This window comes from Heptranchias perlo, chromosome 18 (genome assembly GCF_035084215.1).
Source record: "Heptranchias perlo isolate sHepPer1 chromosome 18, sHepPer1.hap1, whole genome shotgun sequence".
NCBI lineage: Eukaryota > Metazoa > Chordata > Chondrichthyes > Hexanchiformes > Hexanchidae > Heptranchias > Heptranchias perlo.
The window spans coordinates 51,266,460-51,290,571 of NC_090342.1; the positions used below are offsets into that span (position 1 = coordinate 51,266,460).

The window sequence follows — 24,112 nt, forward strand, 5'->3', positions numbered from 1 at the left end:
GGTCATTATCACATTGCTGTTTGTGGGATCTTGTGCACAAATTGGCTGCCACGTTTCCTACATTACAACGGTGACTACACTTCAAAAGTACTTCATTGGATGTAAAGCGCTTTGGGATGTCCTGAGGTCATGAATGGGGCTATAGAAATACATGTTCGTTCTTTTTCCTTATATATTCTTGGCACAGTGGTGATGATTTGGCCTCTGAGCTATCAGGTGCGAACTCGTGAAATCTTGTGACCGGCGTTAAGTGTTTGGATTTTACTCGGGCGTATTTCTCTTGTGCTCAGTGCCAAGGCCCAGTTCTATAAATGAACCCTCTCTCCCTACAAACTGAAACTTGGATGCAGACATCTCCTATTGTGCAGGGGGAGGAAGGGGGTGTCGAACAAAGATTTTTGTTACTGCGTTCAGCTTACTGGATGTGACACAAGGACTCACGTGACCTAGATTTTAGATAGTGGTAGAATAAACGCCGTTGGAATGTGGACTGGGCTATAAACTGAAGAAGAGGTTTATTAAAAGTAACAGGTAAGCAGTGGTAGGAGACAGTACAACAACAACCACCTGCATTTAGATAGCGCCTTTAACGTAGCGAAATGTCCCAAGGTGCTTCAGAGGAGGGTAATCATCCACAACTTGACATCAAGCCACGTAAAGGAGATATTAGGACAGGTGACCAAAAGCTTGGTCAAAGAGGTAGGTTTTACCTCGAGTATAAAATTAATAAAAGGTGCAAGACGTTGTCAACTCCACGACGATCCCAAACTTGGACTAGCATTCGTGCTGCGACTCTTACACCAGGGGATTTGTACGGCCCATGGAGCTCAGAATACTTAATTCCCCACGGGCTGTGAAACAGTGATGAGAAAAACTGGAGCGATGCTGTCCACTACTTCTTCCTCCAGGATCAGTAGCTTCCAGCGCCAGAACAGTCTGGCTTTCGTAACCTTAACCTTAAATTAGAGCTAGGCTGTTCAGGGGTGATGTCAGGAAACAGTTCTTCACACAAATGGTAGTGGAAATCTGGAACTCTCTTCCCCCAAAAAGCTGTTGAGGCTGGGGGTCAACTGAATATTTCAAAACTGAGATCAATAGATTTTTGCTAGGTGAGGGTATTAATGGATACGGAATCAAGGTAGGTATATGGAGTTAAGATACAGATCAACCATGACCTAATTCAGTGGCTGAGCAGGCACGAGGGGCTGAATGGCCTACTCCTGTTCCTGCGTTCCTTTCTAGTCCACCGGAATGGACTTCAGTAGTTACCCATGCCCACTCCCCTTCAGAGACCTATCTCAGATCCTCCATCTCCCCCCTGCCCACTCCCCTTCAGAGACCTATCTCAGATCCTCCATCTCCCCCCTGCCCACTCCCCTTCAGAGACCTATCTCAGATCCTCCATCTTCCCGCCCCCCCCCCCCCCCCCCCACACCTTGGGAAGATCAGGGTGATGTGAGGAAAAGCAAAAAATAAAAATGTGTTTTACACAAAGGAAATAGAGCTGTTACTGTATTGTAGGGTTCGAAGATATATGGCTGGTCCCCCAGCCTATCCGTCTCCAGCCAACCAAGGTGACAAGCGTGACATTCAGCCAGATTAAATAACAAGAACAACTACTTGCATTTATATCGCACCTTTTAACATAGTAAAACATCCCAAGGCACTTCACAGGAGCGATTATCAAACAAAATTTGACACTGCGCTATATTAGGACAGGTGACCAAAAGTTTGGTCAAAGAGATAGGTTTTAAGGAGCATCTTAAAGGAGGAGAGGGAGGCAGAGAGGTTTAGGGAGGAAATTCCAGAGCTTAGGGCCTAGGCAGCTGAAGGCACGGCCGCCAATGGTGGAGCAATTAAAATCAGGGATGCGCAAGAGGCCAGAATTGGAGGAGTGCAGAGATCTCAGGATTGTAGGGCTGGAGGAGGTTACAGAGATAGGTTGGGGTGAGGCCATAGAGGGATTTGAAAACAAGGATGTGAATTTTAAAATCAAGGCATTGCAGGACTGGGAGCCAGTGTAGGTCAGCGAGCACAGGGGTGATGGTGAATGGGACTTGGTGTGAATCAGGATACGGGTCGCAGAGTTTTGGATGAGCTTAAATTTGTGGAGGGTGGAAGATGGGAAGCCGGCCAGGAGAGCTTTGGTACAGTCAAGTCTAGAGGTAACAAAGGTTTATTGACTGCTACCAATGCCGATGGGTATTGGGAAGTGCTTCTGGTGTGATTGACACTAATGCAATTAAAAGATATAAACACTTCAGGTCTGTAATCAGAGGGCACAGATTTAAGATAATTGGCAAAAGAACTCGAGGGGGAGATGAAAAGAATTTTTTTTAGGCAGTGAGTTATGACCTGGAATGCACTTCCTGAAAGGGTGGCAGAAACAGATTCAATTGTAACTTTCTAAAGTGGAATTGGATATTTAATTGAAAAGGAATAGTTTTCAGGGCTATCGGGAAAGCGCAGAGGAGCGGCTAACTCTTGGATTGGACAGTTCTTTCAAAGAGCCCGGATGATGGACTGAATGGCCTCCTGTGCTGTACGTATGATTTCAAGTGTTCGGGCAGCTGTGTTCAGTTGTGACGCCTATGGGCCTGGTGATCATCACAATGCCAGTTCGAGCCTCACTAACAGAAGATGAATTCTAGCTCAACCCATAGCAACGAACAACTTAAAAGTGACCAACTCCATTTTATAAATCTAGATATTAAAAACTTAGGGTGGGGGGGCGAAACTTAATGTTACAATGGGGTAGACACTAGTCTTTCACCTCTGGCTCGATTCTAGCCTAGACTGATGGGACGGAAGTCTCCTCTGTTTGTTGGCTGTTTGAGGGTGTACAATGGGTCCGGCCAGTCGCGACTAGTTCCAACTGGGCATGGGCCTACAGTACAAGAACTGGCCCCTGTTTAAGATCAATTGGCAATCTCATTGAGACCACAGGATGGCCGGGGCGGGTCGTGGAAAAAATGTCAAACTGGTGCAGTAGGGGGCGCTTTTCTGCGTTTGAGACTGAAGGAAGGTTATTGGGGAGGAGCAGACGGAGCTTTACTTGGCACCTAACTCTGCTCGTCCTGACCTGGAAGCTGGGAGTACTTGATGTTGACATTGACTGCCTAAAGTGTTTCCCAACACCAACATCCCTCACCTTGAGTGAGTACAAAAATAAGAATTAAAGGTGCTTCTGTTTTTATATTTAAAAAAAAAATGACACAACTTCTGTTTGTTTTTGGGCAACGGTCAACTTTAAGTAAGCTTGCATCCTGTTTCACCAGAGTGACCGGCAACTGTTTGTTCTGGGGAACGAGTCCAAAGGCTGCAGCTTCTCTCTACATCTGCAGTGACTTCACCAAGCCCACTGTGTCGCCATCTTGCAGCTCGCAGGATTGAGGCGAGTGGGAGGCTGTGGCCTCTAACCAAGTCTTGAGTGCCGTGCCAGCCCGAAACACATGGGCAGAGGGTAGAGTTATTTTAAACTGTCGGGCACGGACTGTAGACGTTTGCTGTGAAGCCGGGTCCATGTGGGACTGTGGTGCAAAATGCATGGCAGCTGGGTTTAACGTGCCGTCAGCAAGGCAGAAAAATGACTTTTGACCAACAGGTCAATTTAATGGTTAACTGTAGCAAGATATGTTATGCCAGTGAGCTCTTGTGGAATCAGAAGAGTAGAAATAACCAGAAAAGTCCTACTCCAGGGACGTGAGCACATAATCTAGGCTGACCCTTCAGTGCAGTACTGTCGGAGGTGCCGTCTTTTGGATGAGATGCCCACCTCTCAGGTGGATGTGAAAGATCCTGTGGCACTATTTGAAGAAGAGTCGGGGAGTTCTCCCCGGTGTCCTGGCCAAAATTTATCCCTCAACCAACGCCTAAAACAGATTATCTGGTCATTATCTCATTGCTGTTTGTGGGACCTTGCTGTGCGTAAATTGGCTGCCGCATTTCCGACGTGACAACAGTGACTACACTTCAAAAGTACTTTGTTGGATGTAAAGTGCTTTGTGATGTCCTGAAGTTGTGAAAGGTGCTATATAAATGCAAGATTATTCTTTTATGGACAAATGTCTTTTTAAAGCTTTTGTCTGTACCACGTAGGTTGTATTACAAGAGGTTTACTTGAAAAACCGAAGCAGTGTTTTGGTGCCGAAAGAGTTAACAGGAAATGGACGGGTGATGAGGAAGTAGTGGATCAGGATCTTAAACAGGACGCAGGGTTGTCATTAGGATTTTTTTTGTTTGCTGAATGGAACATTGTGAACTGTAAACTTTTTTTGAAATCGAAATGGGAAACACTGGAAATGCACACCAGGTCAGGTGACATCTGGAAAGAGGGAGGATGAGGTGAGTCTTTCAGCACCATCGAAAGGTACACATCCGAAGCAGGAATCATTTCTTTCTCTTTGCAGGCTCAGTTGGTAGCACTCTTTTCCCCCCCCCTCCCCCCCGAGTCAGTAGGTCGTGGGTTCAAGTCCCACTCCAGAGACTTGAGCATAAATTCCAGGCTGGCACTCCAGTGCTGCACTGTCGGAGGTGCCGTCTTTCGCATGAGACGTTAAACTGAGGACCCATCTGCCTTCTCGGGTGGACATAAAAGAACTCGGGGCACTATTTCAAAGGGCAGGGGAGTTATCCCTCAACGAACATCACTTTTTAAAAAAAAACATTATCTGGTCATCATTATCTTGCTGTTTTGTGGGATCTTGCTGTGTGCAAATTGGCTGCTGCATTTCCTCCTTTACAACAGTGACTACACTTTATTAAAGTACTTCGTTGGCTGTAAAGCACTTTGGGATGTCTTGAGGTCGTTAAAGGCACTATATAAATGCAAGTCTTTATTTAAAGCTTTTATATCATTTGAGATTCTGTTGCAGTTCAGTAAATTGCGTTCTCGTGTTGAATTTCTTCACGCCTCATTCACTGGGTTAAATTTGCAGAACAGGACTTGAGGATCTATTGATCTCTCCCAGTGGGCCACAGAAACACTTTGCCACGTGATTTGCTGTCTTTACTAGCGACTTGGAGTGGAATGCTGGGATGGGTATTTGGTGCGAAAACCTCTGAGTCATTTGAGGGAGAGTTGGATGCCACAATGTGGGGATTGTGAATTTTTTTTCTAGGTGCATGAGCCAAGATTGATTGGATGGCCAACCACATCCAGGGGTGGTGTCAGGAAGCACTTTTTCACACACAGGGTAGTGGAAATCTGGAACTTTCTTCCCCCTAAAAGCTGTGGATGCTGGGTCAATTGGAGCTTTCAAGACTGAGATGGATAGATATTTGCTGGGTGAGGGTATCAAGGGATATGGAGCAAATGGAGTTGAGGTACAGATCAGCCATGATCTAACTAAATGGCGGAATAGGCTTGATGGGCCAAACGGCCAACTCCTGTTCCTAAGAAGTAGTGAGACAGTGTGATGGGGAGATGGTAGGATGCCATTCTGGAAATTGTTCTTGTAGGATCATTCCTATGTTCCCTTCACCACGCTTCTCCCCTGGAACAATAACCACTTCCTACTTTTCAGGTCTGCACGAGCTGTGAGGACAATGCTGAGGCCAGCGGCTTTTGTGTGGAGTGTCTCGAGTGGCTCTGCAAAACCTGCATCGAGGCCCATCAAAGAGTCAAGTTTACAAAAGATCATACCGTGAGACAGAAGGAGGATGTGTCCCCAGGTAAATGTGAAACCATTCAATGGCGTTGCCTGTTTCCGTAGATCCTATGCTGCACCAGTTCCTTAAACTTTTAGTCTTGATCTTCACCAGGAAAGGGAAATTGCACCTCACGGTTTGTAGGAACAGTCATGTTGGGTCTTTGGCTGATCACCCCACGTGGTGTGTTACTGAATCATAAGAACGAACATAAGAAATAGGAGTAGGCCATCCGGCCCCTCGAGCCTGCTCCACCATTCAATCAGATCTTGGCTGATCTTCGACCTCAACTCCACTTTCCCCCCCGATCCCCATATCCCTTGATTCCCCTAGAGTCCAAAACACTCTCTATCTCAGCCTTGAATATACTCAACGACTCAGCATCCACAGCCCCCTGGGATAGAGAATTCCAAAGATTCTCAACCCTCTGAGTGAAGAATTTTTTCCTCATCTCAGTCCTAAATGGCCGACCCCATATCCTGTGACTATGCCCCCTAGTACTAGAATGTCCAGCTAGGGGAATCATCCTCTCAGCATCTACCCTGTCAAGCCCTCTTAGAATCTTATATGTTTCAATGAGATCATCTCTCATTCTTCTAAACTCCAGAGAGTATTGGCCCATTCTACTTAATCTCTCCTCATAGGACAACCCTCATCCCAGGAATCAATCTAGTGAGCCTTTGTTGCACTGCCTCCAAGGTAAGTACATCCTTCCAAACTGTACGCAGGTGAGGTCTTACCGTGGCCCTGTACAATTGTAGTAAGATTGCCTTACTCTTGTACTCCAACCCCCTTGCAATAAAGGCCAACATGCCATTTGCCTTCCTAATTGCTTGCTGTATCTGCATATTAACTTTCTGTGTTTCTTGTACGAGGATACCCATATGTCATGCAGGAAGCTCATATGTTTGATTTCTGTGCTTGGAGGGGGGTAGGTGGGTCATTTACAGTCAACCTCAGTTTCCTGAGCTAGAATGGGGACCTAAAGGGAATCAGGCAGGAAATGTGAATTTGGGGGTGGGGGGGGCGGTAATTAATATGTCGACCCTTTTTTTTGATCGATTGGTTAATTATGACGCTGTTCAATTAAGGGACATATTTCTCTCCGTTTGCGCCCAGGCAACACTGGTTGTCGGGGGCACTGCCATCCAGTGTTGCGTAACGGCCCGGAGAAAGGGTTTAAAATTTAAACGGCCGGTTTCAAAAACTGTCCGCTCTTAAATTCTACTGGCTGGCTCAGCAGGCCTACTGATGCAGCAAGGTGTCACGGCAAAACCCTTCCACCCCCTAACCCCCAGCACCCATGGGACCATGGTTCAGTCAGTGTTGAAAGTGGTGCGGGCGCCTGCTCGTGATACGCTGCCACTCCCGGACCTGGGATGGAGTTGGTGGGCGAGGGGGGACCCTGCCCCGGGGCAGATGGAAGAGATGCTCCACCAACTAGCCCTCCTGAGGAATTTGAGCTTGTTTAGCTCTTGTGTGTGCATCTCCGCTAACACAGCTGTGCCGGTTATTGCAATCCATTTGCACCGTACCAATAGTACAGACGTGCCCAGAGTCGGGTTACTGAATGATTCTCATGGGACTGCTTGATGCTGGCAGCAGGTTCCATCTCACGGCCCTCTCACCCCTCGACTTGATGAAGATCTACGTTCACGCCCTGTTTTGCTTGTCAGCTTGGCTCAGTTTGTGGCGGGCTTGAATTGGGGCTCAGAAGGTTGTGGGTTCGAGCCCCGCAGCAGGGTCGGCGCACGGAATCTAGGCCATCGCTGCGTCGCAGCACTGAGGGAGCACTACATTGCACAAAGTGCGCTCCTTCAGATGAGACGTTAAATCAAGGCCTCCTCTGCCTGAGTCCTGTCCTTGAGTCTGTACGAGTGTTAAGGAATCTGTGCTGCTATTTGAAGAGGAGCTGGGAGTACTCCTGGTATCTTGGCCAACATTCCTCCCTCAACCAGCGTCAAAATGGCTGCCAGGTTTTCCTCCTTCCCAGCAGTTACAGTAATGGTTTTGTGTGCAGTGCTTTGAGCCATTGCAATCTCTAAAAGCAAACCTTTTTTAAAAAAAAGTATTTCATTAAGCAAAGCAGAATGCTTGAACATCTATGCATGTGCTTCAGAAGACACTCAAAACCAATCTCTTGAATCGTGTCCACAAGGTCCTCTGACAAGACACTTGCAGGAGTTTTATTTTTAAAGTCAGAATTATGCAAATAAATGTTGTGGTTGACATCCACTCCTAAGCCCTTTAACCCTGCCACTGTTAAACAACAGTTCGAAGATCTGAGTGGGAGGGCCAATAGAATGTGGTGCGTATTACTAAAAAACATTGCGGTTCTCTGTCACAGTACCATATTTTCCTGGGTGGTGGGGAGAGAACAGGCGGGTTGAGTCGGTTACAACTGAAACCAAGGATAGGGATATTACATTTTTAATCACTTCAAACTCTGGATCTGTCTTGATCAGGAAAGAAACTCATTCTAATCAGTTTTGTAATTTAATAATAAAAAAACCCAGACAGGATGATCAGGGTTAAATTACAGTGGAGCGCATGGTTGTAAATTGGATAATATGCAGATTACGAGGATGTAAACTTAAAAGGAAACTTAGCAGGATAAAAACAGAAACTGCTGGGAAAAACACAGCAGGTCCCTTACATCCGAAAGGAGCAAAGATAGTTTGAAACTTTGGGTTTGTCAGGACATTAAAATTCATTTAAACTTGGTTTGGATTTGCAGCAGGTTATGTGAGACCTCCACTGCTGGGAATGAGCAGCACTGATGGGGGTCTTGCGCAGCGTAAAGGCTTAAAAAGTAACATAGATGCCCCTCCACCAACCACTACAAATGATGGAATTATCTCCGAGACCTGCAGTGGTCTGTAATATACTGTTAAAGGCAGTGATATACCACATGAATCAGGATAGGCTCTGGTGAAGCTCGTGTTCCAGATCGGTCCTAATGGGTTGGAGGGCGAGAGTTAACCTTGACCTTGTGCCCTTTTCTGTGTTTCCTCAGAGGCGGTCAGTGTGTCCAACCAGCGAACGCTCTTCTGTCCCTTCCACAGGCAGGAGAAGCTCAAGCTTTTCTGCGAGACCTGCGATCGGCTGACGTGTCGAGATTGCCAGCTTCTGGAACACAAGGAGCACAGGTAACCAGACGGGCAGATACTGACGGCGTACCGGTCTCTCACTGTGTAATACACGGGTACAGGTCTGTCAGTGTATAGGAATGGGGTAATGACTGGTGGGTACAGGTCTGTCACTGTATAACACTGGGGTACAATACTGGTGGGTACAGGTCTGTCACTGTATAACACTGGGGTACAGTACTGGTGGGTACAGGTCTGTCACTGTATAACACTGGGGTACAGTACTGGTGGGTACAGGTCTGTCATTATAACGGGTACAGTACTGGTGGGTACAGGTCTGTCATTATAACGGGTACAGTACTGGTGGGTACAGGTCTGTCACTATAATGAGTACAGTATTGGTGGGTACAGGTCTGTCATTATAACGGGTACGGTACTGGTGGGTACAGGTCTGTCACTATAATGGGTACAGTACTGGTGGGTACAGGTCTGTCACTATAATGAGTACAGTATTGGTGGGTACAGGTCTGTCACTATAACGGGTACGGTACTGGTGGGTACAGGTCTGTCACTATAACGGGTACGGTACTGGTGGGTACAGGTCTGTCATCGAGGCTGGGAGCAAGTTGGGGTGATGAACTAGCATCGTGCAAGAAAATTATTCGATTAAATATGAATGTTCCTGAAAGCTTGCTGTACTAATAAGCCTGGTGAGAACGTTGCAGACTGAATCTCTGAAATGGCATCACAAAGCACTGAAGCAAAGCTTGTAATTTCTAAAGGGCTTATGAACCCAGGTAGATGATTGCAGCCGTAAGTTCCTGGCTTTGTATTGGGTCTTTATGATCTTTTTTGAGTGGACTCAACACTTTTACAGGCTCCCCTCTGACTCTGAGCATCTCCTTGGCCGATTTTTCCTCTTCTTCGTTCCCAGGCAGAGGGACAGAACAGTCCTCCCCCTATAACTTTCTCTTCCTGTTGTTGGCGGAGTTCTAGTATCTCAGCGCTGTGACAATTCTTGGGAGATAATCAATCTTCCCTGTGAGCTCTTTGCTTAGAAAGAAAGCCCACTGCTCGTCCCCATCTAACGTACCTTCCCCTGACTCCGAAACACTGAGAGGGGAAATTCCTGTTCCTGAGAACGGGGAAGCAGCCTGTTGCTGCATCAGCTTGCAATAAGGAGGCATTTTTAACTCCCTTAACCTCCCCTTCCCTTCCCTACAACATTTCTCTGTTCTCCTCTCCTGCCCTGAGGCGTCCCTAGTGATGGATGCCAGGGTGGGCACCTGTGAGAGGACTTCATCCAATCCCCCACGTCAGCGCTTTTGAGTAACTTACTCCAGATGCATTGCTCATGAATTTCAAGCACCAGCAGCTGGTAAAGGGCTGCCGCCTGCCTGGTCAGTGCTGGGGTTTTCCAGCTTGGGGGTGGGGGTGGAATGATGAGGGGCTCAGGGGTAGTAGGGACCTTTTTAAAAATTAAAGCCTCCCATTCAGTGCCTGTTCAGGCCCTCCAGTCACATGGAGGGCTTGCCCCCTAATTTTAATATTATTGGGGGTGGAGCCTAATGAGCCTCACGCACAGGCTCCCAGCGCCCTTTCACACGATGCACCCGTATTGGACTGCACTGAGGTCCTTGGGCACTTTGTAGGGCCAAGCAGGTCCCTGACGTGTTTCAGCCGCAGTGACTTGGACTGGGGGGGACGCTTCTGTGCTGCTTGTGACCTTCCCAGCATATTACCCAATACCACTTCCCCAGTGCATCAAGAGAGATAATAGAGTTGACTTCCATCTTGACCTCACGTGCCAGCCGTTCTCTTCTCCCCCCCCCCGGGCTGGAGTCCGCCCAACGCCGCTCCCCAGACTCCAGAGCAGTTTTGCACTGTGGGGAGCGGTTGGCATCATCTGCCAAAGCTATGCCACTTTCTCCTCCTCCTGTCGGCCCCTCACCTCCTGCTGCTAATCTGATCCCTCATTATATTATCCCATCCGCGTGTGTTTACAATTGTAAGATTGGCGACTGTAATCGGTGCTGAAACTCTGTGCCTGTCCGTCGCACTCTGTGGGACCCACGGGAAGAGACGGCAGGAATGCTTCCGGCAGCAGTACATCTCCCTGCCCTCACTCCCCGCATCTCCCCAACACAGCAAGTGCACGAGTGGAATTTAGGTATCGAAGTGATCTGACCTATTGCTTCGTGTTTGTCAAGGGAGATCTGGCGGAATGAGAGCCCCAAAACACCGGGAATAATCCTGGAATCCAATGTCATAAATTTGGAATTCAGTCACCCTGAACCAGCGGCCTTGCAAATAAGGAATAAAAGCTATCGGGAGTAAAAAAAAAAAAATCTCTGTATGGTGGTGTGAGGGCAACCCACTCGACTCGCAGTATCCTTCCCGCAACCCAGCAGCACTAGTGATCTATTTAATGTTGATAGGGGGAGATGAAGTGAATAGAGAGGGAGGAGGCTCCTGTGGAGCATAAACACCGGCATAGACCAGTTGGGCCGAATGGCCTGTTTCTGTGCTGTAAAAATTCTATGTAATGCGGCTCAGTGCTTCCTGTGCGGACTTCTGGTACTGCATATGGGTTCTTGGTGCTATTCGGAATGTACAGTATAACTGTCATCTAAGTTTTGAATCCGTGTGTCTGCAGGTACCAGTTTCTAGAAGAGGCTTTTAACAACCAGAAGGTTATCATCGATACACTGACCGCCAAATTGCAGGAGAAAAGGAACTACATCCAGTACACGGCCACCCAGATCCAGAACAGGTACCGTGTGCTGCAGTGGGACTGTCCCCCCATGCTTGTTCATCCCACCCCCTCGTGTCAAATCTTCTGGGCACGTTTACATTTTTTTTGAAGTTTGAAAGAATCATAGTGCTCTGGCGGTGTGAAGCTACTACACTGCCCGCGGTTATTGCTCGTCACCGCGGTTATCGCTCGTCACCGAGACCCCCTCGCGCTCTCCCCCGGGGCGGGGTGGGGTGGGGCTCCCTCGCACGCTCCACTATCTGTGGAGATAGATGTTTGGGCGTCGGGATTGAGAAAAATGTTTCAAAAATAATCAATGGAAATATAATAAAGAGGAAGAAAATAGATGAGAGAAATGGTAATTACAGGCTGGAGAAACAGCAGGGCAGATGGTTGGCAGGAAATAATTTGTAGCCAGGGTCAGACTGTGATGGTTATAGAAGAGATTAACATGAACAAACAGCACTCTGGTCTTACTGTGGGCTCTGGGTGGTTTTCTGCCCCCTCCCCCCTTCTGAAGGCGCACAGTTTCACGGGCTCCAGCAGCCCTCCAGTTCCGTCGCCGAAGTGTAAGTTCTGAAAGACTATTCCGCCACAGGAGGCATCAGATCAGAGCCTGATTATATCCCCAGCTGCTGCCGAGAGACATGCACCTCCTCCATCAGTCACGATATGGTGATTGGGAGCAGGAACTCTGGCCGATTGCAGCATGCCAGCCCTTTATCGACTCGGTGTCAATTTTTGTTTGATCGCTCCTGAGAAGCGCCTTAGAACATTTTTCTACGTTAAAGGTGCTATATCATTGCAAGTTCCCGTATAGAATGAACCCCACACAATAATAATTATAAATATAAGGGTGGTTACTCCTGGTATTTTTTTCGGATTGGATCATCCTACGTGTGACACTCAATAATAAAGTTGCAGCGTCCTTTACGTTACTATAAGCCCACCCAATGCACGTGCTTGTGTTGCAGGATTAACGAAGTAAATGAAAACTGTAAGAAGGTAGAGCAGGACATTAAAGTGGCCGTCTTCACACTAATGATCGAGATCAACAAGAAAGGCAAAGCCTTGCTGCAGCAGCTGGAGGTGAGGCGTTCTGTCCGTATTTCCTCCGATCTCTGCGCTCCTCCAATTCTGGCCTCTTGCGCATCCCTGATTTTCGTTGCTCCACCATTGTGACTGTGCCTTCAGCTGACTAGGCCCTAAGCTCTGGAATTCCCTCCTTAAACCTCTCCGCATCTCTACCTCCCCCTCCTCCTTTAAGACCTTCCTTAAAACCTCCCCCTTTGACCAAGCTTTTGGTCACCTGTCCTAAAATCACCAATTTAAAAAAAAAATGCAATAGCTGCTATTTGACCGTGGAGGGCATCGCAGTTGCACACTGTGTCCGCATGTGTGTGTGTTCCAGGTTCGATTGGTGGGAGGGGGGGGTCACTGGATTGTGATGAGTGGGAGCACAGGCTGGTGCTTTCCCTCCCTAACCTGTGGATACTGACATCAGCGGCATAACTTGTGTTTCCTACATTATAACAGTGACTGCACTTCAAAAGTTCTTCATTGGCTGTAAAGTGCTTTGGGACATCCTGAGGTCATGGAAGACGCTATATAAATGCAAGTTCTTTCTTTCTTAAGAATATAAAGAATTCTTATTTCACCACAAAGAGAACAGACCATGTTGTCTCCATGGTGATTTTAAGGCCTCTGGTCCCACTGGGGTGATCTGCAATGTGCCCTTGTTAATGGGACAATTTTCTTGGGTTTCTCTTTAGAGTGTAACCAAAGATCGTCAAGCAAAACTCCTCCAGCAGCAACTCGAGATCACCGGGCTCTCGAAACAAGTGGAGCACGTCATGAATTTTGCCAAGTGGGCCATATCCAATAGAAGCAGCATTGCACTGCTGTACAGTAAACGACTGGTAAGGTGATCTTAGTGTCCAGGACAAAAAATAGTGACTATAAACTCCAGTCCCTCCATAGCTCACTCCACTCCCTTAAAGTACAAACAATTCATTTGTTTTTTGCTGTTAGTAGCCAGGTATATAATTGTCAGGCTTGGCTCAGTGGGTGGCACTATCTCACCTCTGAGGTAGAAGGTTGTGGGTTACAGGATTTGAGCACATAATGTAGGCAGGCGCTCCAGTGCAGTACTGAAGGAGTGCTGCACTGTCGGAGGTGTCACCCTTTGGGGGAGCTGTCCCTTCTCCATGTTCCAGTGGTTGAGGATGTTGAAGATCCCATGGCTCTTTTCAAAGGGCGTTTTCCCGGTGTCCTGTCAACACCACCAAAAACAGTTTAACTCATCAGCCCCGTTTGCTGTTTTGTGGGACCTTGCTTTGTGCTTGTTCACATAATAACAGTGACTGTACTCAAGGGGGAAAATGGTAATTCATTGGCTGTGGAGGACTTAGGGATGTCCTGCGATATGATGTCATTTTATTCTCGGGTATGCGGGGGAGGGTTCGAGGGTGCATTAAACGGGGGATGTTTGGGACCGCCATTTTGCTATTGATGTGAAATGGTTTTTCAACACAAGAAATCAGCAGTCTATTACTCCTGAGTCGTCCCTTTTGTAGTGTAGAGTTTACAGGCACCAGGTGCACTCTGGTAACTCGCTCATGTGGCTACTATTCATATGTGAATCTTCACTGTGAGGGGCAGTGTGCTATTCGGCTGTGGCAGGCATCACAACTGAGCCCAGTCCTGTCCACATGTGCACGCTTCATGCAGCCAAGGTCACTGGGTAGCCACCAGGAACCGGAACCCCTGTGTGAATTTCTCCTCCCTATCCCAGATGCGCCAAGGCCAATTTATGCAGTTCTCGTGCTCTGCCACAGATGCGTTAACTAAGCACAGACTAGGTAATGATCCTTCCTGATCTGGATGTTTCATCCACTTGCCAGATAGACTAACTGAGCTGGGAATTGGGTGGTGACTGACCTTTCACCTCAGGCTCCTGGGATGAGAGCCTCCCGTGTCTGCTGACTGTAAGATTTCCTATGTGAAATGAGTTTGGCCAGTCTCAATCCAGTTTGTTTGTTTAAAAATATTCATTCTCGGGATGTGGGTGTCGCTGGCGAGGCCGGCATTTATTACCTGTCTCTAGTTGCCCTTGAGAAGGTGGTGGCGGTGGGCCCTCTTGAACCATTGGGCGGGTTTGATATAACTCAGTGCTTTGCTAGGTCACTTCACAGGGCAGTTAAGAGTCAGTCACGTTGATGTGGGACTGGAGTCACATATAGGCCAGTCCGGGTAAGGATGGCAGGCTTCCTTCTCTAAAAGGCATCTGTGAATCAGTTGGGTTTTTACTACAATCTGACAGCTTCGTGGTTAATTTTACTGATACCAGCTTTTTATTTCCAGATTTTAAAAATTGAATTCAAATTCTCAAACTGCCACAGTGGGATTTGAACTCACATTCTCTGGATTGTTAGTCCAGTAACATAACCACTGCACCATCATACCCTAGGACGCATGGGCCCATAGTGGGAAGACCTGTCCTTTATTCGTCAGCAATCTCATTTGGAGAGGCCACAACATGGCTGGGCTGGGTAATGGAGAAACTGTCACACTGGTGCAGCAGGGGGCATTCTTGTGAGATTGGGGCCGAGCCACATTGACGGGGCAGAGTAGAGGGAGCTTTACTCCGCTTCTGGCTGACCCGGGAATGCTTGATGCTGGCACAGGGGTACGTGAAGTGGGAAAAGTTCCATTGTCCAGCACTAACTATCTTCACCGTGACAAACAAAAGGGGAAGAAAAGCTTTTGCTGAGGTAGCAAGGGGAGCCCCCGTACAGTCTCAACAACACGGCTATTGGTGACTGACTGTGACTGAACTTCTGTTTCTCGGCCATCGACTAACACCTCCACTCTCAGCACCTTCGATTTGGTGTGAGAAATGGAGGCGGTGCAGTTTGGGATCGTGCTTGTTCGACAGCGTGTTCTGTTGCGGTGATGACACCTTTCCGCCCAGCCTGCCAATGTTCAACCTCGCCTCCTCCAATTGCAGATCACGTTCCAGTTGAGGTACATTCTCCGAGCCCGATGCGACGCGTCCCCAGTCGCGACCAGCTCCGTTCGATTTCACTGCGACCCGACCTTCTGGGCCAAGAACGTCCTCAACTTGGGTAAGTGAGAACAAACCGAATGGAGGCTGCACCCCTGAAGGAGAGGATTGACAAAGGGAACCTCATTTAAGTATGCAAAATATTCAGGCGTAAATTTTATGGGCACTGACCTTCGCTCGGTGCCAATCAAGGCCTGGATTCGTTTTGGTCTCTGCGCCAAGAGGTGTTAAACATGAACTGATGAAAAGTGACATTTCAATCAGATATTAGCAAGAACCTCTTCACTGAGGGGATGTCAAGTGTCTGGAACATTCAGCCGCGCAGGGTCGCAGAGACTCGGTTCAAAGTACAGTTGGATGCTGAAGGCGGGAGAGTTACTGGAGGGCTGAGGGTCAGAAGGTCACGGTTGAGAGGGTGGGCCGAGGTTTGATCGGCAATAGCTCGGTGGGCGACCGTCGCCAGACTGATGTCCTGATGGAAGTTTCAATTTTAAAAACTCCAGCACGCGCTCTTTTTGCTGTTGAGTGATTTATGATCAGTCGCCCTGGTTACTTGGTTTGTAGACGCATTGTATTGTGTCACAAAGTGCTACGGTGCTGCTTTGTGTTCGTGGGTTTGCGTGGCAACTGCTTTGGAACATGGGCCGTGGGTAGAAATGTGGGACTTCCCACCCACATCTCCCACCCACTTACCTCCCCCCGTCAATAAAGGATGACATAAGGACCTTGGTGATGAAGGATCTTGGTTCGGGTGATCAGGATGTAGGATCAGTATAGGTGGAAATAAGAAATAACAAGGGGCAGAGAACACCGGTGGGAGTAGTTTATAGGCCCCCTTTGGACAGAGTAGTAATCAAGCAATAATAGGAGCTTGTAACAAAGGTAATGCAATAATCGTGGGGGACTTTAATCTTCTCATAGACTGGACAAATCGAATTGGCAAATGTAGTCTGGAGGACGAGTTCATAGAACGCATTTGGGACAATTTCCTAGATTAATAAGTCATGGAACCAACCTGGGAACAGGCTATTTTAGATCTTGTTTTGTGTAATGAGACAGGGTTAATTAGTAATCTCATAGTTAAGGATCCTCTGGAGAAGAGTGATCATAATATGATAGAATTTCACATGGAGTTTGAGAATGATGTACTTAAGTCAGAAACTAGAGTCTTAAACTTAAAGCCAGTTACATAGATATGAGGGGCGAATTGGTTAAGGTAGATTGGGAAATTAGATTAAAGGGTATGACAGCAGATAAGCAATGGCGAACATTTAAAGAAATAGTTCAGTATTCTCAATGAATATACATTCCATTGAGAAATAAAAACTCCACAGGTAAAGTGATTCATCCGTGGCTGACTAAGGAAGTTAAGGATAATATTAGATTAAAAGAGGCCTATAATGTTGCCAAGAAGAGTGGTAAGCCTGAGGATTGGGAGAGTTTTAGAAACCAGCAAATGATGCCCAAAAAATTGATAAAAAAGGAGAAAATAGAATATGAAAGTAAACTAGCAAATAATATAAAAACAGATTGTAAGAGCTTGTACAATTATGTAAAAAGGAAGAGAGTAGCAAAAGTAAACATTGGTCCCTTAGAGGTTGAGAGAGGAGAAATTATAATGGGGAATAAGGAAATGGCAGAGATGTTAAACAAATATTTTATATCTGTCTTCACAGTAGAAGACACAAAAAGCATACCAGAAATGGTGAGGAACCAGGGGGCTAATGAGAATAAGGAAATAAAGTAATTAATATCAGTGGAGAAAAAGCACTTGAGAAACTAATGGGACTAAAAGCCGATAAATCCCTTGGACCTGATGGCCTACACCCTAGGGTTCTAAAGGAGGTGGCTGCAGCGATAGTGGATGCATTGGTTGTGATCTTCCCAAATTCCCTAGATTCTAGACGGTCCCAGCGGATTGGAAGGAAGCAAATGCTATTCAAGAAAGGAGGGAGAGAGCAAACGGGGAACTATAGGCCAGTTAGCCTGACATTAGCCGTCAGGAAAATGCTGGAATCCATTATTAAGCAAGTGTTAATAGGGCACTTAGAAAATCATAATATGATTAGGCAGAGTCAACATGGTTTTATGAAAGGGAAATCGTGTTTGACAAATCTATTAGAGTTTTTTGAGGATGTAACTAGCAGGGTAGATAAAGGGGAACCTGTGGATATTTGGATTTCCAAGAGGCATTCGATAAGGTGCCACATAAAAGGTTGTTACGCAAGATAAGGGCTCATGGGGTTGAGGGTAATATATTAGCATGGATAGAGGATTGGTTAACGGACAGAAAACGGAGAGTAGGGATAAACGGGTCATTCTCAGGTTGGCAGGCTGTAACTACTGGGGTGCCGCAAGGATTGGTACTTGGGCCTCAGCTATTTACAATCTATATTAATGATTTAGATGAGGGGACCGAGTGTAATGTATCCAAGTTTGCTAACCAGGTGGGAAAGTAAGCTGTGAGGAGGACACACAGAGTCTGCAAAAGGATATAGACAGGTTAAGTGAATGGGCAAGAAGGTAGCGGATGGAGTATATTGTGGGGAAATGTAAGGTTATTCACTTTGGTAGGAAAAATAGAAAAACAGAACATTTTGTGAATGGTGAGAAACTATTAAATGTTGGTGATCAGAGAGATTTGGGTGTTCTCGTACAAGAAACCCAAAACGTTAGCATGCAGGTACAGCAGGCAATTAGGAAGGCAAATGGCATGTTGGCCTTTATTGCATGGGTAAGTACAAGAGTAACGAAGGCTTACTACAATGGTACAGGGCTTTGGTGAGACCTCACCTGGGGTACTGTGTACAATTTTGGTCTCCTTATCTAAGGAAGGATATACTTGTCTTAGAGGCGGTGCAATGGAGGTTCACTAGATTGATTCCTGGGATGAGAGGGTTGTCCTCAGAGAAGAGATTGAGTAGAATGGGCCTATACTCTGCAGTTTAGAAGAATGAGAGGTGATCTCATTGAAACGTAAGATTTTAAGAGGGCTTGACAGGGTAGATGCTGAGAGGTTGTTTTCCCTCACTGGAGAGTTAAGAACTAAGGGGCATAGTCTCAGGGTAAGGGGTCGGCCATTTAAGATTGAGATGAGGAGGAATTTCTTCACTCATGGTTGTAAATCTTTGGAATTCTCTACCCCAGTGGGCGGTGGATGCTGAGTCGTTGAATATATTCAAGGTTGAGATGGATAGATTTTTGGACTCCAGGGGAATCAAGGGATATGGGGATCGGGCAGGAAAGTGGAGATGAGGCCGAAGATCAGCCATGATCTGATTGAATGGCAGAGCAGGCTCAAGGGGCTGTATGGCCTACTGCTGCTCCTATTCTTACATTCTTAACACCCAAGTGAAATAGGCCTCCGGTGTTGCTAGGGGAATGATCAGTGATGGTATATTTAATTACTGCAGTAGTTCAGTCTTTTATTGACTCTTTTACTAATTGTTTTCCTCCTGGCTCATGATCCTTCGTGCCTATTGTTTATTTTGCCACCCTCCTTGCACCACTACTGGCATCATAGAATGGTTACAGCACAGAAGAGGCCATTTGGCCTGTCGAGCCCGTGCTGGCTCTCTGCAAGAGCAATCCAGTTCGTCCCACTCCCCTGCCCTGTCCCCCTAGCCCTTCAAGTATTTATCCAGTTCCCTTTTGAAAGCCACGATTGAATCTACCTCTATCACCCTTTCAGGCAGTGCATTCCAGATCATAACCACTGTCTGAGATGTTTGGAAGAGCATGATCCATGGTGGAATACCAGGCAGGTCATGCTGCACAAGGGGTGCTCTTCCCTTGCCCATCAGGACCTTAAAACTGACGTCTGGGCCGAGGCGGCCAGCGTTTGGCGGACAACATGGAGGGTCCTCTTCCCAAGGAAACAGACATTTCACGCTTTGGGTCGAGCCAGAGGATGAGGTTGTTGTGAGGAGTGGGGTGGGGGCAGGGGCAGGGGCAGGGGCAGGGGCAGGGGCGAGGGTGAGAGGGTAAGTCGGGCACACACTTGTGTTCTGCACCGTGGGCTGTTTTCCGCACAGTGAGAGAAGCTGAAGATCAGATCTGTGTCGCGTACTGTGGGCAGGAAAGGCGCCAATGCTCCAGCCTACTTTCAAGCACGTCCCGGCAGTTCTTGTGTCAGCCAGGCTTCATGGTACCGCTCTCTCCTCTAAGTCAGAAGCTCGTAGGTTTGAGCTCCATTTCAGGACAAGAGCACACAATTTAGTACAGAGGGACTGCTGCACTGTCAGAGGTTTCTTCTTTTAGACGAGACCCCCATCCTCTCGGGTGGATGTAAAAGATCCCGTGACACTATTCAAAGAAGAGCAGGGGATTTCTCCCCGGGGTCCTGGCCAATATTTAAACACTCAATCGTTTTGCAAGGACAACTGGACTGATACAGATTTTTGTTGGGTAAGGGTATCGAGGGTTATGGTGGGTAAATGGAGTTGAGGTGCAGATCAGCTATAATTTAATTGAATGGTGGAGCAGGCTGTAGGGGCTGAATGGCCTACTCCTGTACCTAATGTTCCTAAGTAACATTACTAAAAACATATTCCCTGGCCATTTATCTCATTGCTGTTTGTGGGATCTTGCTGTGCGCAAATTGACTGCTGTGTTTCCCTACAAGTGACTACACTTCAAAAATACTTAATTGGGTGTAAAACGCTTTGGGATGTCCTGAGGATGTGAAACGAGTTATATAAATGCAAGTCGTTCGTTCTTTTTGACCAGGGTGGTACTTTTCCACATTTGTCTCCCTGTTTGGGGAATGCTAAGCATTGACTTTAAAATGGGGATTATAAAATAAGTAGTTGGTGTCTTGTTATTCCAAACTAGGAAGAAGAAAGAATGAGGTGATGGAACATTTGCCCATATTTCAGTCTACAATTGAAGATCTAAGACTATTTTCCCCCTCCCCTCCCCACAGGTTCTCTAGTCTTGGACAAGAGTCCGGCTCCGGCTGGCAGTGGTCCTAACGTGGCTACGGGAGCGAGCCTGCAGTCCCAGGACAATAACACGGCTAAGGTCCATGGACAGATTAACCTGGCCCAGCTTCGCTTCCAGCACATGCAGCAACAAGTCATGGCTCAGCGAATTCAGCAACGCATGCACCAGATGAGACCCATCCTTCCCGTTGCCCAGCAGTCCAGGCCTCCTGGCCCACCCATGGGCCAGCAACAAGCACCTCTCTCTCCCAGCAACCAGGTGAGCTCCGACAATCTAACATTTGCTTTGATTCTGAATAACGGTCAGTCACGGACACCGTTGTTTTACCTCAGAAAGCCAGGTTCAAAGGCGGCTGGAGGGCGGCCTCCGGTCGGGGGGAAGTTGGGGGGCGCTTCCTGGGGGAGCTGGGGGGTTCCCATTCTGGATGACTATTACAAGTATTATAATTAGTCTGTGTGATCTCCATCTAGCTCCCAATGCATACAAGCCCATAATGCTGAGCATTTAAGTGAGAATTCATTCTCTAACCAAGTGCTTCAAAGTTCTGAATCCTGAATAACCTTTTTCTTTAGACTTGCTTAATGAAGGATGTTTTAGATTTTAATGGCTGTACTTCAACATGAGAAATTACTTTCTTGTCCGAACTTCAAAAATTTTGTTCTTTGTAATTGAGATTGGTAATTTAAATATAAAGGACTAGACTCGATCAGTTTGAAAACTGGGGGCACTGAGTGGTGCACTGGCCTTTTACCCCAGGGGATTGGGGGTTCAAATCCAGACCAGACTAATCGGAAGAAAGTCCCCTCAGCCTGCTACCTGAGTCCTATGTGAAGTGAGTCTCTCCATGTCTCGATCCATGGTTTGGGTGCGGGTCTACACAACGCAAAAGTGGCCCTAGTTCAGCACAAATTGTCAACCTCGCTCCAAGAGGTCCAAGAATGTTTGGCGTGGGATATGGAAAAATAGTCACATTGGAGGGTAGAGTAGAGGGAGCTTTACTCTGTGTCTGGCCGTGCTGTACCAGATCGGGGACAGCTTGATAATACCTCAGGGTGCCTGCACTGGAGAGGGTTCCATTTCCCAGGACTAAGTTCTCTCAGCTTCAAGAACAGAAGGAAAATCACGGAATAAAGTCGGAACAAAAGTTAGTGGGCCAAATTGTTGCTGTCAACTCCAGCCTCACCTGACACAGTCCACTCACACAATCTCCTTATCCAGACAAAATCTAGGGTTTAATTTTCCTGATTAGGAGCTATCTTTGCAGCAGAATATTTGTGTGCCCAGATATACAGATTACAGTGTAATAACGGGAGACTGCTGCAGTATTCAAGTAACGTGTATCTCAGCGTTCCGTGTATCACTCATTGAGCATGGATGGGTTTTGAAAGGGAAAAGTTTAACTTTTGGAACAGTCAGCACCTGGTTCTCATTTCCATTTTATGGTGAAAATTTTGACGCATTATTGAGGGTGAGGGAGGTTGGTACTGGGGAATGGGACACTTTCCATCTCCACCACCCACTGTCAGAGTGAGGCTTACTCTAAGGTTCAGGACAGCACGGTTAGATGGGGAGTAGACCTCCCCCCAACAGTATGCCCAATGGCCCCACACTCACCAGTGCTGCCTTTTGCCACTTTCCACACCAGCCATCCTGTGGTCTTTCTGAGTGAGCTTGCCAATCTAGCGCCAACTAATGCTGAGTCCGCGCCTTGTGCTGTGGGCCCATACCCAATAGGAGCTGGATTGAGATCACCCAAACATGTTTCATTCGGGATCCTTGTGGCCAGTAGACGGGCAGAGAGACCATTGTCCCATCAGTTTGGTTGTATTTGACCCTGGATCTCGAAGTGTGAGGGTCATTGGCTAAATCACTGCATCAACCCAGTCTTCACAACTTAGAATCATAGAATCTTACAGCACAGAAAGAGGCCATCCGGCCCATCGTGCCTGTGCTGGCTCTTTTTTAAAAAATCCTACCCATTAGTCCCACTCTTCTGCTCTTTCCCCATAGCCCTGCAGTTATCTCCCCTTAAAGTATTTATCCAATTCCCTTTTGAAAGTTACTTTTGAATTTGCTTCCACTGCCCTTTCAGGCAGTGCATTCCGGATCATAACTTGCTGCGTAAATGTTTTATAAATACATCAAGAACAAGAGGATAACTAAGGAAAGAGCCTATTAGAGACCAAAAATGTAACCTATATTTGGAGGCGGAAGATGTTGGTATGGTTCTTAATGAATACTTTGCATCTGTCTTCACAAAAGAGAGGGACGATGCAGACATTGTAGTTAAGGAGGAGTGTGGAATATTGGATGGGATAAACAGTGAGAGAGGAAGTATTAAGGGGATTAGCATCTTTGAAAGTAGATAAATCACCAGGGCCTGATGAAATGTATCCCAGGCTGTTAAAAGAAGCAAGGGAGGAAATAGCGGAGGCTCTGACCATCATTTTCCAATCTTCCCTGGGTACAGATGTGGTGCCGGAGGATTGGAGGACTGCTAATATTGTACCGTTCTTAAAAAGAGAGAGATAGATCGAGTAATTATAGGCCAATCAACCTAACCTCGGTGGTTGGCAGATTATTGGAATCAATTCTGAGGGACAGGATAACCCGTCACTCAGAAAGGCATAGATTAATCAAGGACAGTCATCATGGATTTGTTACGGGAAGGTTTTGTCTGAGTAACTTGATTGAATTTTTTGAGGAGGGTCGATGAGGGTAGTGCGTTTGATGTAGTCTATGTGGATTTTAGCAAGGCTTTTGACAAGGTCCCACATAGCAGACTGGTCAGAAAAGTACAAGCCCATGGGATCCAAGGGAGAGTGGCAAGTTGGATCCAAAATTGGCTCAGTGGCAGGAAGCAAAGGGTAATGGTCGATGGGTGTTTTTGTGACTGGAAGGATATTTCCAGTGGGGTTCCGCAGGGCTCAGTACTCGGTCCCTTGCTTTTTGTGGTATATATTAATGATTTCTACTTGAATGTGGGGGGCACGATTAAGAAGTTTGCAGATGATACAAAAATTGACCCTGTGGCTGATAGTGAGGAGAAAGCTGTAGACTGCAGGATGATATCAATGGACTGGTCAGGTGGGCAGAAAAATGGCAAATGGAATTCAATCCGGAAAATTGTGAGGTAATGCATTTGAGGAGGGCAAACAAGGCAAGGGAATACACAATAAATGGGAGGATACTGAGAGATGTAGAGGAAGTGAGGGAACTTGGAGTGCATGTCCACAGATCTCTGAAGGTAGCAGGACAGGTGGATAAGGTGGTTAAAGAGGCATACAGGATACTTTCCTTTATTAGCCGAGGCAAAGAATATAAGAGCAGGAGGTTATGCTAGAACTGTATAAAACACTAGTTAGGCCACAGCTTGAGTACTGTGTACAGTCCTGGTCACCACATTACAGGAAAGATGTGATTGCACTAGAGAGGGTACAGAGGAGATTTACGAGGATGTTGCCAGGACTGGAGAATTTTAGCTATGAGAAAAGATTGGATAGGCTGGGGTTATTTTCTTTGGAACAGAGGAGGCTGAGGGGAGATTTAATTGAGGTGTGCAAAATTATCTGGGGCCTATTTCCCTTAGCAGAGATTTGTTTGGAATAC

General features: G+C 46.9%; 1 protein-coding gene across 3 annotated transcripts in view; it reads left to right on the plus strand.

The window, feature by feature from the left end:
- Window positions 1-24,112, plus strand: part of LOC137334864 (E3 ubiquitin-protein ligase TRIM33-like) — a 124,163-nt gene that overhangs the window by 68,580 nt on the left and 31,471 nt on the right. For all 3 annotated transcript variants that reach the window (XM_067999901.1, XM_067999902.1, XM_067999903.1), the window contains exons 3-9: window positions 5,526-5,673; window positions 8,666-8,798; window positions 11,395-11,511; window positions 12,468-12,582; window positions 13,266-13,412; window positions 15,503-15,620; window positions 20,484-20,761. In XM_067999901.1, the coding sequence (XP_067856002.1) occupies window positions 5,526-5,673; window positions 8,666-8,798; window positions 11,395-11,511; window positions 12,468-12,582; window positions 13,266-13,412; window positions 15,503-15,620; window positions 20,484-20,761 (1,056 nt within the window). The remainder of the gene's footprint in view (window positions 1-5,525; window positions 5,674-8,665; window positions 8,799-11,394; window positions 11,512-12,467; window positions 12,583-13,265; window positions 13,413-15,502; window positions 15,621-20,483; window positions 20,762-24,112) is intronic.